Genomic DNA, 15,514 nt, shown 5'->3' with positions numbered 1-15,514 from the left:
ATCCGACGCAAGGCATTTCAAAGGGCTAGAAGATCTTGACCAGCTGCAGAAGTGGAGGCCTTACGGTAGTGGTATAGAGAAGCGAGAAATTCCTACACCACGCAGATACGTCACTGCAAACAGGAGACTTGGCAGCGATTGGTCACAACTACTGGCAATAACGATCCCTAGGGGTGGTCTACAAGATCCCGCTGGGAGGGGGGGAAGGTTGTCGCTACTACTAGAACTCCACAAGGTGCCATGACTACAAACTGGGAAAGCACCATAAACAATATTCTTGACGTGGTCTTTCGACCACCAGCCGAACCGCAGACTGACGATCAGAAGAAAATATGCCAGGATAAAGCGACCAAGCAATGGAACTGCCTTTCACCAGGGAGGAGCTAATAGCCGCAGCATCAACTATCAGAGGAAATAAATGCCCAGGGCCAGACCTGCTAGAACCAGAAATTGTTAAAAAGACAGTGGAACATGCCCCTCACCTGATTCTAAATCTTTACAACAAATGCCTCCAGGCAGGAGCCTTTCCAACTTCATGGAAGGTCACCAATGTCAAACTTACCCTAAAAAATCCTTTCAAGTCGCTTATCCTCCCAGACACTTACAGGCCTATAGCCTTGCTCTTCGTGGTCAGCAAGCTGTTCGAGCGCCTATTACATGCTCCTCTCCAACATCACTACAATACTACAGGACTAACAACGCCCAACCAGTTCGGCTTTCGACAGGGTAATTCTGCCATAAATGCCCACCAGCACCTCCTGGGGAAGGTGAAGAACTGCAACAAAAAATACTTCTTGGTGATCTCTGTGGGCTTCACTGGGGCGTTCGACACACTTTGTTGGCCGAGCGTCCTGGACAGATTTAGAACGGCAAATCTTCCCAGCAACCTCTATCAGACCTCACAGAACTACCTATCCAACAGATTCATAGTAGTGAATGCGCCCTATCAGACCCTTTCTAGAAGCATCCACGGGGGCTACCCGCAGGGTTCGGTCCTGGGACCATTTCTATGGAACGTCGTCTTGGACAGCTTCCTCGTCTCGGACCTCGGAGAAATGGATGCTCAGGCATTCGCCGACGACCTCATTCTCTCAGTTTCGGCGAACTCAAGGGAAAAACTGGAAGAATATGCGAACCCGGCCTTGGAGCTAATGCAGAACTGGGCAAAACAGAATCACACCAACTCAGCATTGCTGAAAGGGAACCTGGATCTACAACGGCTTCCTCAAATTAAGATAAACCAGATGACAATAAAATTCTCCAAACAACTGAAGCATCTAGGGGTCATTCTAGACCACAACCTATCCTTCAAAGACCACCTACAATACATCCGAACCAAGATTAGGAAATACGCTGCCCTCGTTGCTAGGGTGGCTCAAAGGGACTGGGACCTTGGCCGGCGTCCACTACATATTTTCTACAAAGCCATATTTACCCATCATCACATATGTCTCTGGCATATGGTATTACAAGGCTACTACCGCAGTCAACCGACGTATCATCGATTCTACTATTTACGTCTCGCGCCTGCAGCACGGCGAGCACCCACGCTTTACAGGTCCTGACTGGAGTTCTCCCCTTGACCTTGGCCTTGGCGCATTATAGCCTTAGATGCTAATGCGCCAATAAAATCCAAATCAATCAATCAATCAACCCCCTTGACCTGGAGATTGTGGGTAAAGGGCATCTCTACAAAAGTACTGGCCAAGGTCGCCCTGTATCATCCAGAACAGACCACTATACTTGCTGGAACCCTACGATGTACTGCCATCAACTGTCGCTTGGAGTTGCTGCAACATTTCCAACCAGCCTATGTTAAGTCTCACTTCAAGTGGACTCAACGCAAGGAAGTCAGTGGTTTGTATCCCATTAACTCCAAACCACTGCAGAGCTCTCGAAACAGGTGCCATGAACATGTGATTGGGAGAGCCCTGACAAATAGGGTCAGAGTTCTGTTCTCTGATGAGTCCCGTTTAGCCTATAAACGGATTCTAGACGTTATTTCATCTGTAGACAAGGAATGCGGTACCATCCCTCCAACATCAGAGAAAGGGGCACTTACGGTGTAGGCGGTATTCTCGTTTGAGGCTGAATAATGATCAACGGCTACACCCCCTCTTCATGTTTGTGATAAGGGTTCTAACTGCGCAGAGGTACCGAGAACAGATCCTTGAATCTTTTTTGTACAACTTTTTAGGGGTGCAGTTGGTCCAGATTTTCTTTTCATGCACGACAACTCCACTACGCATAGAGTTCAAGTGGTGGTGGGGGAATATCTTGAAACTGAAGATATGCAACGACTGCCGGGGCCAGCACGATCACAGACTTAAATCCCGATCGAATATAGATGTCATATTGCACGGAGACAGCTTAACTCACGGTCGATTGGTTAGTTAAGGTCTGCGCTGGTGGAAGAATGGGATTTGTTGCCACAGAATCTTATAGACATCCTTATATCGAGCATGGTTTACTGCTGCAATGCCTGTTTAGCCGTTGCAGGGCTGATTATGCTGGACTGTTGTCATGGGACCTTGACAACAGTCAAGGTCCCATGCACGACAACTCCACATATGTCTATACAAGGTGTCATGGGACCTTGACAACAGTCAAGGTCCCATGACACCTTGTATAGACATATTTTTAAGCACCTTGTATAGACTTCTGCAATGTGACCTTTTTGGTAATTCTTATAGAATCCCTATAAATATCCGAAATTTCTCGCTGTCTTCCCATTTCATGGTTATTCTTTAGTACGCCATTATACCAAATTTTGTTTCGCTTCATGACAAGCTGCACGAGATACACCACGTTTTATACGTGTTACGTTAAATGTGAAATGCCTGAAATACCCCAGATAGGTGAGATATTTTTTCTTAACAAGAATAACGTCCAAAATCAAGGCCATTCATTTTTAGAGAGTATTTCATATTAGATTTTGCAACTAATGATTGTCCGTTCTTCAAACTATTAAACTGAGTTTTCTTGCTGCCAAGATAACTGAACTAAATTGTTGAACCCAGTCTATCTGTTTCTTCTGTTTGTAATAAAGTGGAATATAGATTTTGCGAATTTAAATAACTTCTGAACTCTCTTAAAACTATTTTACACGAGTTATATTTTACATAACTTTTTCTTTCTCATTAATTGAACTGGGAGAACTTAAACAATTGCACTATACCCTGACTGATTATTACAGTGACTGTTTTTATTCTAAACGCTAATGGTGTGCTCGCTAAATCTTTGACTTTAGTGTCATAGCAAACTTTTTATGCTTCCTCTATTGGTCTGCGCGGTAGCGCAATGGTTATAATCACGGATGCAAAAGGCCCATCAATGACGCTAAGAACTTTTATGGTATTTTTTCACTACATGGCTGATTTAGTCCGTCTCGATAAAACCTTAGCAAGGTTTTTCATACGGCAAAACTGGCAAATAACACATGGGCAAATAAGATAGCTCTTGAATGGCCCTAATGTGATAGTTGTTTTTTTTTACTTAACCATCTTTTCCTTGTACAGATTTAATCGGCATGATGGGATCTCCATATAAAGGCCGGTCGCAGCTGCCGCCTACTGACAAATTATTCCTTATTACTCAGCATTGTTTTCTCTTTTAGTTAGAGAGAGCAGGCCGCTGCACTTTTCCTAAATCCTGTACCCTTTCTCACTATTATTTGTACATATCAAATGCCTAAGTACTGTCACTAACTCGCCCTTTGTGTGTGTTTTTTAACTTATCTTAAGCTTCTGACTCATCTTAAATCCTGTTACGTTTTCATGATTTGTGATGTCAACTACCCACGTTAATTGGCACACTGCCATCTACAACCACCTTTGCTGCTACAGATTTCCTTGATTTCTTGCATAACAGTTTCCTCCTCACCCTTCAACTGATTGATCTCAAACACCTTTCATTCTATCAAGTCTTGTTGCTGCTAACAATGTTGATCTCATCTGCGATTATTTAACTAGAAGACTCGTTTTGCATATATATCAGATTATTACATGCTATCAACTGGAATATTGTTTTATTATCTGTAGAGCACTCTTTCCAGAATATTTCCCAGCTATACATACTCAATAACATTATCCTTCACGAAATACATTACTCCTCGTAACCGAACAATATATTAAATTTACGTTAGGTAAAAAGAAGAAACTCTGATTCCAGAAAAAAAATTTTTTTTTTTCTTTTTTGTTAAATTGACTGATCGTGAGATAAAACTCTGTACCTTTCTAATGGGTTATTAAAAAAGAGGAGATGCCGGAATAACTAAAAGAAATCACTTGCTAGTAATAATTTCTTCACATTAAAACTCCTTGAAATGTTTATTTTATATTGATCCATTTTATATTGATATTAGCTCGAATATAAATTGCACTTTTTCCGAAAATTGAATCTTTTAAAATCAGCGTGCAGTTCTTAAAGGGGAAAAATCATTGGATTGTAAAGACACCGGTATAGGTACATAGCTCTTTTTTATGAACAAGAAATGACACTCTAATTAAAACGCTACTCTAATGCAAACTCGATTCGCATCAGTATTCCCCCTCAGTGGAGTGTTAATGATAATACCTAATGGGACTCTGAGTGGTCAGGCTCGAGGGTGCATAAGTACGCGTACTTTGAGTGACCATGGTTCAATCTCGCGTGACTACCAAATACGGTACTGTTTCTTGTATTCTTTCTATCTTGTGAACTACTCTGGCCGTGTGGTCATCCCGGAGTACAAACATAAAATTTATTTATTTATTATTTTTTTAATTTTACGTTATTAGAGCCTCTCATCGATCCAAATATTTAAACGAACATACTTTAAGTAATGTATATAATTACATGGAGCACGTGAAGTTAACGTCCCCACTTGACCAGAGGATCTCAAAATCAATCTTGCTCCCTTCACCTGAAATCGACTAACTCTACCCTGAACAAAGAAGCCCATATAAATTTTTCCAGTCAATGACGGGATTCGAACCTTGCCCTCAAAAAACGAGTGTAGTCGAAAATCCACTATACTGTCACATGGAATATGAACCCATTAACTGTGACCAATGTACTTGGTACAGTGTTGGGATAAAACCTCATAAAAGTTCTTTCAGAATTGAACTGTCAGTGACATGCAGTTCAGTATGCTAAAGAAAACTTTTAGTAACGTATCCAATTGGATAATTTCTCCTTAATTATCGGCCTTATTTAAGCGTTTAAGGCACTTTTTTGTGGGAGTTGAGAATAGCAAATATTAATTTCTCCTTCCTCTGTGTTGACGTGGCTCCTGCAGAAAGTGCAATGCTGAATAAGTTGAGTAGGGTTTTATTGAGGTTTTATGGCTTCATATGCTGAAGGTATATGAAAAAAAGAAGTAAAATACTTATTTTTTGCAAATTCTTTCGATTTGCCCGATGAATAAAGAGATTTATGGCATCAGCTTTGGAGATTGTTTACTTTGGTTCGGAACGAGATTCTTTGAGTCCAAAATTATCAAGTTCCCGTGCAGTACTATTTTTTTATTTTACCTTGTTAAGTCTTATTATTTATACAATTAATTTTCAGAGAAACAGTTTTTTATATAATTTTATCCAGAGGAAATACATCATTATTATGGGAAAAAACATCGTTGGCGGAATAAAGAGTGTTATTAGTGGCAAATGATACAAGGAAACAACTTATACAGCAACAGCCAAATTAATCAACCTATACATTGTACCGAGTGAATTTAACGTAATTTCTACTTTTCTAGTAGTCTTTCACAGTGACAACTTCCTGCTAATTATTTAGAAAGGATTGTAGTCATCTCGAGTACAGTATTCTAACCTCAAACAGCATGGTCGCAAGCAGCCATGATGTTTCTGGTCAAAATGATGTCTGTGTTAAGCGCCAAAGCAGTCAAGATTGTGAGGCATCGCATATTGTATTTGTAAATTGCTATATTCTATGAGCGGTTTGCTGGACGAAAATCCCAAGTTTCGTGGGCATGAAACCCTTGCCTGAGCCTGACTAACTCAGTCACGTTGTGAAAGAAGGCCACAAAAATTCCTCCCGCCAGTTGACTGGATTCGAACTCAGTCACTTCGAGATGGATATAATCCTCTCAATATCGGGAGGATTCTATCCATCGTGCTAACCGCGAGGGCTAAATTGACGTAGTTTGAAAGTTAACAAATACATACCTAGAGTCTTAATTTCAGTTCCGGGACTACAGAGATGACAATAATATATGCAACTAAATGATTCACTGAATTAAAAAAAAGTCCTATATTTGGGACGAGGAATAATTATGGATAATAATCTTTCGGAGTATACTTTGATAATGTTATCTACTTGCATCGTTTCAGGTCAGCCAAACTATTTTGATCGTATTTTTTTCATGACCTTTTAAAATTCTTTGAAAAACCTTAAATTATTACATAACAGTGTTCATTTAGAAATGCTGACCTAAAAGTCAGAATTAGGGTCGTGTTGGATGCAACGTGTATTTCAAAGCTATCTTCCAAACATCTTGGGAAGTGATATTATTTAATAAATTAGAGATACTATGAAAAAAATAATGTTAAGCAAGCTGAAATATCTCACCGCCTCTTTAAGATAAACACCCTGCAATAGTGACACCTTATAAAAATTTCAAATAACATCATATGTGCATAAGAAATAAAGAATCTGACAAGTAAAAAGTAACCCATGAATTATGAAGTGTGCATAATAACATCATAAACTTACTTTGACACTGTCCTATGTAGGCTACTGCGAGATGTTTGTTTTTCCTACACTGCCGTTTGAGCAGCCTGCAGATGTGTCGATATGTTCTTCCATCTGTACCACAGATTTCTCCAAGCTTCCGTTTCTTCTTGGAACATTTAGGAGCACAAACGCAAGTTGGCTTTTGGCGTTTTATAACACACCGCATCCCCTTTTCACATTCTACTCCTTCACAGGAATCTTTTGGATAAAAGAAAAGTGGTAAATAATTCATCATATGTATACTGTTCCAAAATACGACTACTGCCAGATTGAGATGATAAACAGTGTGCATTTTGCTAAAGACAATGCATACCAAAATATTGTAAATTTTTTTAATAACATCCAGACACTGAAATATTCTTCAAATATAGAATTGACAAAGCATATATGAAAGGTACTTTACAGTTTCGAACAAGGCATAAACAACTAATTAGGCTGAATACGACTGCGAATATCAAGAAACAACTTCAATGCACAAAACTCATTTACACATCATTACACTTCTAGTAAACCTGCTTAATTAGATGTACGTGACAAGAAAAGAGAATATCAGTTGCATAATTAAATATTAATCAATTTAATTTCCTAAAACTATTCCACCTCAAGATTTTCGAATGATATGTGTTCGAGACGCAAATCTTGTGGCTGAACATTTAAGGGACTCCTGTATTCCCGAATGACAACTGTGCGGTTCATAGCCACTGCTGTTTGAAACTGACACGAGGGTAGGGAATTTAAATTGATCAGCCAAGTCACCAGATTTTAATCGTAGGAAGAACATAAGCGCCTATCTTAAACAGAACATGAAAACAGCATCCACAAAACCTGAATGGATGATGAAACTACTTAAGGGATCCAGTTGAATCCCTTCCATCGGCTCTTGGTAGGGGATTCAGTGAAATGAGTCGTGCTAAAGGAGTTTACATATTATTAAATGAAAATGTACGCCAGTGATAAATTTTTCACCCAGTGTCTGACTAATAGTCGATACACTATATTTTAAGGTCACGATTAGGGAAACGATTTTGGTTTAAAAATATGAATCGTCATCGATTTGACTGAACATTAAAACTGCAAATCCCACTCACTCTGGGTAACCGGTTTGATTTCATGAGATTGATCGCACTTGAATTTTATTCATGTGTAAGTGAAATGTTTTCGAGGGCTGTGCACACGCAATTATCTAATACATTCCACATTTACCTCCAATGCGCTTGGTCTCCCTCTTACCTTTTGCTTTACAACACTGCCGATCAACACATCATTGGGCGGACCAATGATGTAGATTTTGAAGAAGGCGTTGTACCAAACTCAAGGCAAAAGTTACGCAGTCCTTGTATAGCCACTTGCTTTCCCTTAATCATAACAAACACTACTTTTCTTAAGATGATGCCATCGTACTGAGTGCTTATGAGCGTAACAGCAGTATTTATGAATAATGCCACGGGATTGGCGCTAAGCGAATAATAACTTGAACTCAATATTTGATTTGTATAATAACGAAGATTACCTTATTGAGTCTTCTTTTTCGTGAATTATAGTCTTAAAATCGGAGAGTTCCTTGATAGGGAGTTCTTGCAATTGTTAATTGTAGAAAATAAATTAGCTTTTTATAAGCAAGAACGTATCCAACGTTCATGGTTTTTGGTGAGGACGGAGCAGAACGTAGAAAAATTCAGCCATTGCGCATAGCAACGTAAGAAAATTGTTCAGTTTGCAGTTAACACAGAAACAGAAAACGCTAGGGCATGCGTTCGGAATAATTTTGGTCTGTGGAGCAATTATCCAAGTTAACTCCCAAACCACTCCAATCCACCTTTGTTTATTCACGAATTTTTGAAGTAGTTTGCCGTAAAATCACATAGAATCCAGTCGTGAATCTCTAAAATCTGTTACTTTAACTCTTAGGCAACTAATTTACTCTGAGTTCATTTATGCTAATCTCTCAAAATGATGGCAACCCTTCTATTTAACAAACCTGAATATATTTCTCTAAAGTGATAATTATGGTGATAGAAGTAGCATTACTGCGATGTTTTAACAACGAGCCAAATTTCCCTACGAAATATCAAAACATGGAGCTTGGTCTTGTTTGAATTCTCATCGATTTCGAAAAGGTGATCTCCCCGAAAGAGAATTCAAAGAATAAAATGTGATACGATTTTCCTCGAAGTATCAGGATAATCATAAAGTAAGCGAAGTGTGTTTCAACATTGCCAACCCTTGGGCCTTAATTCATTATTTGCTACAGTTACCAGGTCGATGACGTGTATGTTGCATAAGCAAACTGTCTGAAAATTTTTCTTTCTCAAATGTCAGACGTCCATTTCCTGTTACAGAAATGGAAGTTAAAATCCATTAAAGGAGTAATAAACTTCCTCTAAATGCCTCACCTCTGAATTCCATTCTTGGTCATAATTATCGCAGCAACTAATTACCTCTGAAATATGTCGTCCACTTTTCATATAATTATAGTGGAAATAGTTATGATGTTTAGCAATATCCTATTCTGGCTATTGGCCCGTGTATATTCGTTATTGGCTGAATATGATGGTTACCTTAGTTAGCTTCGGATATTTTCGGAAGCTCCGTAACTAATGAAACTTAGCTAGACAAGAAACATTCGTCTTATTTCCAAATTAATGCAAACTCAAGTTTTCATAATTCTAACTAAACTTTCATTGTTTGGCTAACTTGTCGCACTAACTTAGTATTGAACTATGAAGCTAAGATACTCTAAAAGTTCTGCCTTTCATCCTGAGATGCTTCCACCACTCAGTTATTTTACTGGACATTGAGAGGGTGAGCAAGTTTAATCCAGCGAATGTGAACCATCCAGAGGTTAAAGTACATCCGCTGCACTGCATGAGAAATGTCACCAACTGGGGATGTATCAAAATCAAACATATCCATAACTTTCCTTTACCGTCTAGTACTCAAACCTTTTATAGAGAATACAAAAAGTAGTATATAGAAGCTGTGTTCTTCCAATTACATTTGCATCATATTAAATGCAGAAAAGAAAAGCATCAGTAGAAAGAACAACTAATTGTAACAATTAACTGAGCTGTTAAAAGAATTCGTAATTGGAAATTCTATAATAAAATAAAACATTCAGAAAAGTTTTCTTAATAGATTGAGAAAACATGTACGAAACATGAAATTTAAGTTTTGCGAAGAGCAAGAGAGGAGTGATTTGGCAAAATGAAAGAAAAACTATACGTGTATATAACTTCTAACTAAATTCAAAACAGGCTTGGGGAAAATGAGGATGCAAGCAGATTTATATTAAAGGTTTTACAATAATCGCTGATACTCGAAATTATGTGGAAATATTAGATACCTGTAAGCTGAATATAATTGTTAAATTTATAAAGCCAAATGGAACTTTAATCTTCTTGAAATCTCATACGTATTGCGTAAATTTAACTGAAATGGCGCTATCGGCTTACACATATGTCTACGCGATTTTGGCTCGTGTGTAAAAATATTCTGGAAAAAAAAACCATTATATTTCCTCCCATCCAGTGTGAAAAGCGCAAGATGTCTATAAATTATATATATGACGGAGGAGACCGCACATATTTGAACTGATGGACATTCAGTAGAATTTTATGGCAAAAGACTTTTTTTTCCTTGTCGGGTACGATGCCAATTCCCCCCCTCCCTTTTATCAAAGGTTAATGTGGCAAGCATTGTGTAGCCTACAGAATACAGAGTCAGTTTCACACTTTCCCAACCATGGAGTATAAGAGTACTTTTTTCTTTTCCTTCTTCGAGATTATGACAGATATCGTGAAAAGTTCAGGTCATTTGTTGATGACTCTTACATTTTGAGGGTACATTAAAAACCAGGCTCTTTCTCTGCTCTTCAAACCTACAGTGTAGAGATTTAAGGAGTTCATTGTTAGTCTTCAACGGCAGAGATGGAAACGAGGATATAGACATTGTTCGTTACAATGCAATAACTGCAAGCTGTCATTAATATGCATTCCGTGAAATGAAATGATCTCCACTGCACGCCGTTATTGCTGCCAATATTTGAAACCAGGAAAACCTCAGCAGTTTGTTTGTTTCGGGATTTATAGGCGCATCGGCATCTGTGGCCATAGTGCGCCAGCCTCAGTACTTAACTCTGGCAAAATAAAAAGCATTGGAAAAATATACAACCAACGGGTAGAAATCGTCTTTTTCGTGCCAAAGAACGAGCTGAAAAATGTACTAATGCCGTTCATTAATTATCTCCACAGAGGGAAAGAAGATACCAATGCTCTGAAAATATTAAAATGAAAAATAATCTATTTGGCATGTTCTTTTCTATGATAAACTTATTTATTAGTGAGTAGTATAATGGTACACGAATGTGCTGCTTGCAAAGATAATCTGATAATTGTACTTCCTATGCGATGTTTCGGCTTCCATGTTCATACAAAGGTCGTTTCAGCGCATTATGCCGACAGTTCCAAAACGATGGAAAAAGGTAAACTGCAGTCGGTAGCCGAGTGGTTATGAGCGGAGGTGCATAGCACCCGCTCTTTGAGTAGACCGGGGTTCAAGCCCCTGACTCCTAAGTATGGTCGATCTGTCAATCCACACTGGACCAGCTTGGCAGATTATGGTCCATTTCCCCAATATGAATCGTTGAGGAGGCTTCCATCCTGCATTGGCTTGATGATGGCTGCAGTTTACCTTTTTGCTATTTCCGTCGTTTTGGAACTGTCTGCATAATACGCTGAAACAACTTTTGTATGAACATAGAATCTGAAACATCGCATAGGAAGTACAATTATCAGATTATTTTTGCAAGCAGTAAATTCGTGTACCATTATACTACTTACTAATAAATAAGTTTATCATGTAAAATATTTAAGTTAAAAAAGTTTCCATGACTGACTGTTGCGGAAAAAGTTTCTGTTATTTCAAATTAATGTACGATAATCTCATAGTCAGCTTAACCAAAATAAGCATAGAAGAGTCGGTATTAAACCTACATCAAGAGCATATGGGACCCTGGTGTTGTCACATACTGTCCCACACACACTCCTTCCCCTGCATGATTGAAGGATACCCTGAGACTCTACACAAAAATTGTTCTAACAAGATTTTCTGATGAAAGCTAAACAGATTGCGACAGAATTATAAAATTAAACTGAAAATTTAAAAAATAATTATGTTTTACCATCTTGAAAAGATATTGTTGGCTTTATAAACCCAAGTTAACCGGTCCCTTTTCATATTGATTTGTGATCTATTCTTTTTTGCAGAGCAGGAGAATTGTGTGAAGACAGACAAAGGGCCGTCTTTTAAATGAGCACAGGTGAAATTGATATAAATATATCTTATTACAAGTCACAGGACTCTTATGCACAAACAAACGGAAAGTTGGTGGTCTTATACTCCACTCCACCTTTAAAGTATTCGTGAGCTGCACTGAGTTGCCACTTTATTAAGTACACCTAACCTTTTCATGAAATGGAGCAATTCCTCCAGTAACAGTATCATGTTTATACCATGTAATATAAAGTTGGAGGGTAAGTATTTGCGTAATTCAGTGCAAGAATGGGTAAGACGAAAGATTAAAGTCACTTCGAACGTGGCATGGTAGCCAACAGCAGACGCGACTGTATCTCAGATGTATCGCCAATAATCAAATGACATACAACCAACGGCAATCCTGTAAATAGCTTGTTGAAGCAATAGGCCAACAGAGGCTGATATGAATAACAGTCAAAGGGCAAACCAGTACAAGAGTGGTAAGCAAACAAGAATTTCAGAACTCAAAACTCATACTTCGTTGGATGGAGTATACAGCAGCGTTCAATTCATATCAGAAAACAAAAGACCGAAGGTACGTTTACAGCGGGCCCAGTAATACCAACACGGGGTATTTCGGTGTTGGAAAAAACGTTGACTAGTCTGATAAAATTTTGTTCCTGCTGTTTCACGCTGATGGATTGACTAGAATATAGCAAAAAAGTGCATAAGTTCATGGACCCATCTTGCCAAGTATTAACAATGCAGGCTGGTGGTAGCGACGTAATGGTGTGGTTCCCACTGGGCCCTTTTATAAAAGTGCAGCAAAACTGATGCCGCAGGTTATCTGGGAATTAAATTGTCCCCTCACGGCTATAGTGCTACGTCTGCGAATGGGGTCTTCCAACAGCATAATGCGCCATGTCAAAAGGCCAGAATTATACAGAACCGATTACAGGGACGTGAGACTGAACCTGGCCTATTGCAGTAGTCTCTTCATTCACTAAATCTCAATTTAATTTTGAGACCTGTGGGACAAGGTGGAACGAGCTCTTCAGGGTAGAGACCACAACCTTCCAATTTGCAACTACTGTGGAAAGCAATTGAGTCAACATGGACAACCATCCCTGTTGCACACTTTCAACACTTCATATGCCACAGCAAATCCAGATTTCTGAGGTTAATAGAGGAATCTACTCGCTATCAGGCAGATATACCTCTTTATTAGATATATCTACCTGATAGCGAGTTTATACTTAGGAAAAAAATTCAATGAGAAATATTAATTAGTGGCCGCGCATCTGATTCCCTCCGATTCCTTGTAAGCATAAGTTTGGACGGGCTAATGATATGAAATCATGACACTCGGCTTAATTTGGACTTGCCCAGTGTAATCAACAAAAGATATATAATCTTTTAAATTTAACCTGGGATGTAGCCATAATCCAAATATGACTAGGTTGGCCTTGCTGATATCAAAAATTTATGGTTTTATAAGGATTAAAATGCTATTTTTAATATAAAATATTTTCACTACATATTCTTTAAAGTTAATCTACGTCCTCTGATATCAATTCACTAAAGTAAATATTGCAATCTTACTTTTGCATGGTTTACAGTGAACGCCGCCTCCAAACATCCTCCAGAAAAACAACTCTCCAGAACGCAGGTTTTCCATACTCCAAGCTGTCGTAGCACTGCCATCACTACAGCAGTCTTCTCTTGATATGTTCGTCTTAAGGATTTCCGTGCAGCGACCATTTTTTCCAATGAGACTCCAGCAGTGTCCCGCTAGTTAGAAAATTTGAAACTTCAAAGTATATATTATAAAGAAATATATTATATATAAATATTACATTATATTAAGAAACAAACAAAAAGTCAGTTAAATTTATGAATTTTCAATATACTTGATAAATAGCACGATTTTAATCCTGTGAATTTTAAAATATATGGCAACGCTTTTAATAATTTCGAGAAGATTCCTCTCCTCTTACCACTATGCCTTAACTCCAAATCCAAAACATAGTGGAATTTGGAGTTAAAGCAGTCGAGAAAATAGTGAACGATATTGTCATATTTGGGTTACCGAGAACAACATCCACCGCCCAAGTGTATTACGTCCATAAAGTGTCTGTATTCTATGTATGGTGGATTTCCTTTTTTGCTGGACGAAAAACCCGAGTTTCCAGGAGGGAAAAACCTTGCTGTCCTCACAGACCGACTAACTCAATCGCGCAGTGAAAAAAGCCCATAAAAGTGTCACGCTTCATTGACTGGATTCGAACCGTGGCCTTTTCCACTCGGTGTGGGGAAGATGATGATTATACCACTGTACTGGGTATAATCGCCATCATCGTATAACCCCCACGCGCAAGCACACTGTGGGTGACCACTCAGGTGTGTACCAACGTAAGCAGGGGTCGAGGTGTGGCACCTACACTACATGGAGGAATGCCGCCCCTCTGTGTTACCAGGCAATACTAGATGGTAGATGACTCATCAACCGATGCAATACCACCACTTTGCTTATTGGAGTCTTGAAGTGGTGGAACCCATGTTTAGTCTCCAGAGCTAAGTTTCGGTCAACCCTTTCCCATCTTTTCCAACATGCAGCATGACTGATGTCTGATGAAGACCATTGCGAAATCCAAATTTTTTCCTTACATTTCGAGGGTTCAGCTCTAAAACGGTGCTCGCAAGCCGGCCGCTAGTTAGTACACCAGACCGAACCTATTGGTAACTGTCTAGGAGGCTTCCGGATCAGCTAGTGTATAATCTTGCTACCTCTATTCTGCCAGATAGTGACCAGAGGGAGTCCGGGTAGTGGGTATGCGGGGGGGAGGGTGCATTGTCCAGGCCACGTTATGTCAAGGATCTGGGTATATTCTTATCATGTGTACGCCATATCCAAAAATTTCATTACTTCATACAGCATGTCCCCCCCCCAACTATTTATTACTTTTGAATACACCATGAATTTTCAAACTAATAGGGCAAGCTTATCTGCGAAAAGATCTAAACCTCCAAAACACTCCCTAGTTCATTTCACAAATATGCGTGGAATCAATTCCAATCTCAATGATGTCCATTTCCACTTACTCTTTGTCAAACCCCATGTACTTGTTCTGACAGAATCTCATTTATCAGTTGATTCAACCACTGATCATCTCAGCTGCCCAAATTATTCGCTGCATGATTCGTTTATCCTCAAAGGTGGTACTTGTGCATATGTCCGTTCCGAAATTCCCTGTCAGAGACTTAGTCATTTGGAATCTCCTCTTTTCGATCTTCTCTCGCTTAAAATCTCTCTACCTCATGCTGTCAAATTCATCTGTTGTTTGTACCATTCTCCCAACTCCACTAATCATTTGGAACTCTGACTTCCTCTCTTTGCAACTTGACTTGCTCCAGCCCAACTTTCCTAACAGTGATGTAATTTTCCTTGGTGATTTAATGTTCACAACTCTAGCTAGCTTCCTTTCTCTAGTCACACAGACACAGCTGGTTGAGATGCTAAGGCTTT

The 15,514-nt window shown here is 39.0% G+C and overlaps 1 protein-coding gene across 1 annotated transcript in view; it reads right to left on the bottom strand.

The window, feature by feature from the left end:
- The window catches only part of Fs (Follistatin), a 199,096-nt gene that overhangs the window by 64,084 nt on the left and 119,498 nt on the right, over positions 1 to 15,514 (bottom strand). Inside the window, exons 2-3 of the mRNA XM_090390396.1 lie at positions 13,591 to 13,779; positions 6,715 to 6,933 (exon numbers count right to left, since the gene is read on the bottom strand). Of these exons, the coding sequence (XP_090246522.1) occupies positions 6,715 to 6,933; positions 13,591 to 13,779 (408 nt within the window). The remainder of the gene's footprint in view (positions 1 to 6,714; positions 6,934 to 13,590; positions 13,780 to 15,514) is intronic.

Source organism: Mastigoproctus giganteus, chromosome 2 (assembly GCF_048544385.1).
Source record: "Mastigoproctus giganteus isolate SK-2022 chromosome 2, ASM4854438v1, whole genome shotgun sequence".
Classification (NCBI taxonomy): domain Eukaryota; kingdom Metazoa; phylum Arthropoda; class Arachnida; order Uropygi; family Thelyphonidae; genus Mastigoproctus; species Mastigoproctus giganteus.
The sequence above is the reverse complement of the archived record's forward strand: the minus strand, read 5'-3'. Positions and strand labels throughout refer to the sequence as shown.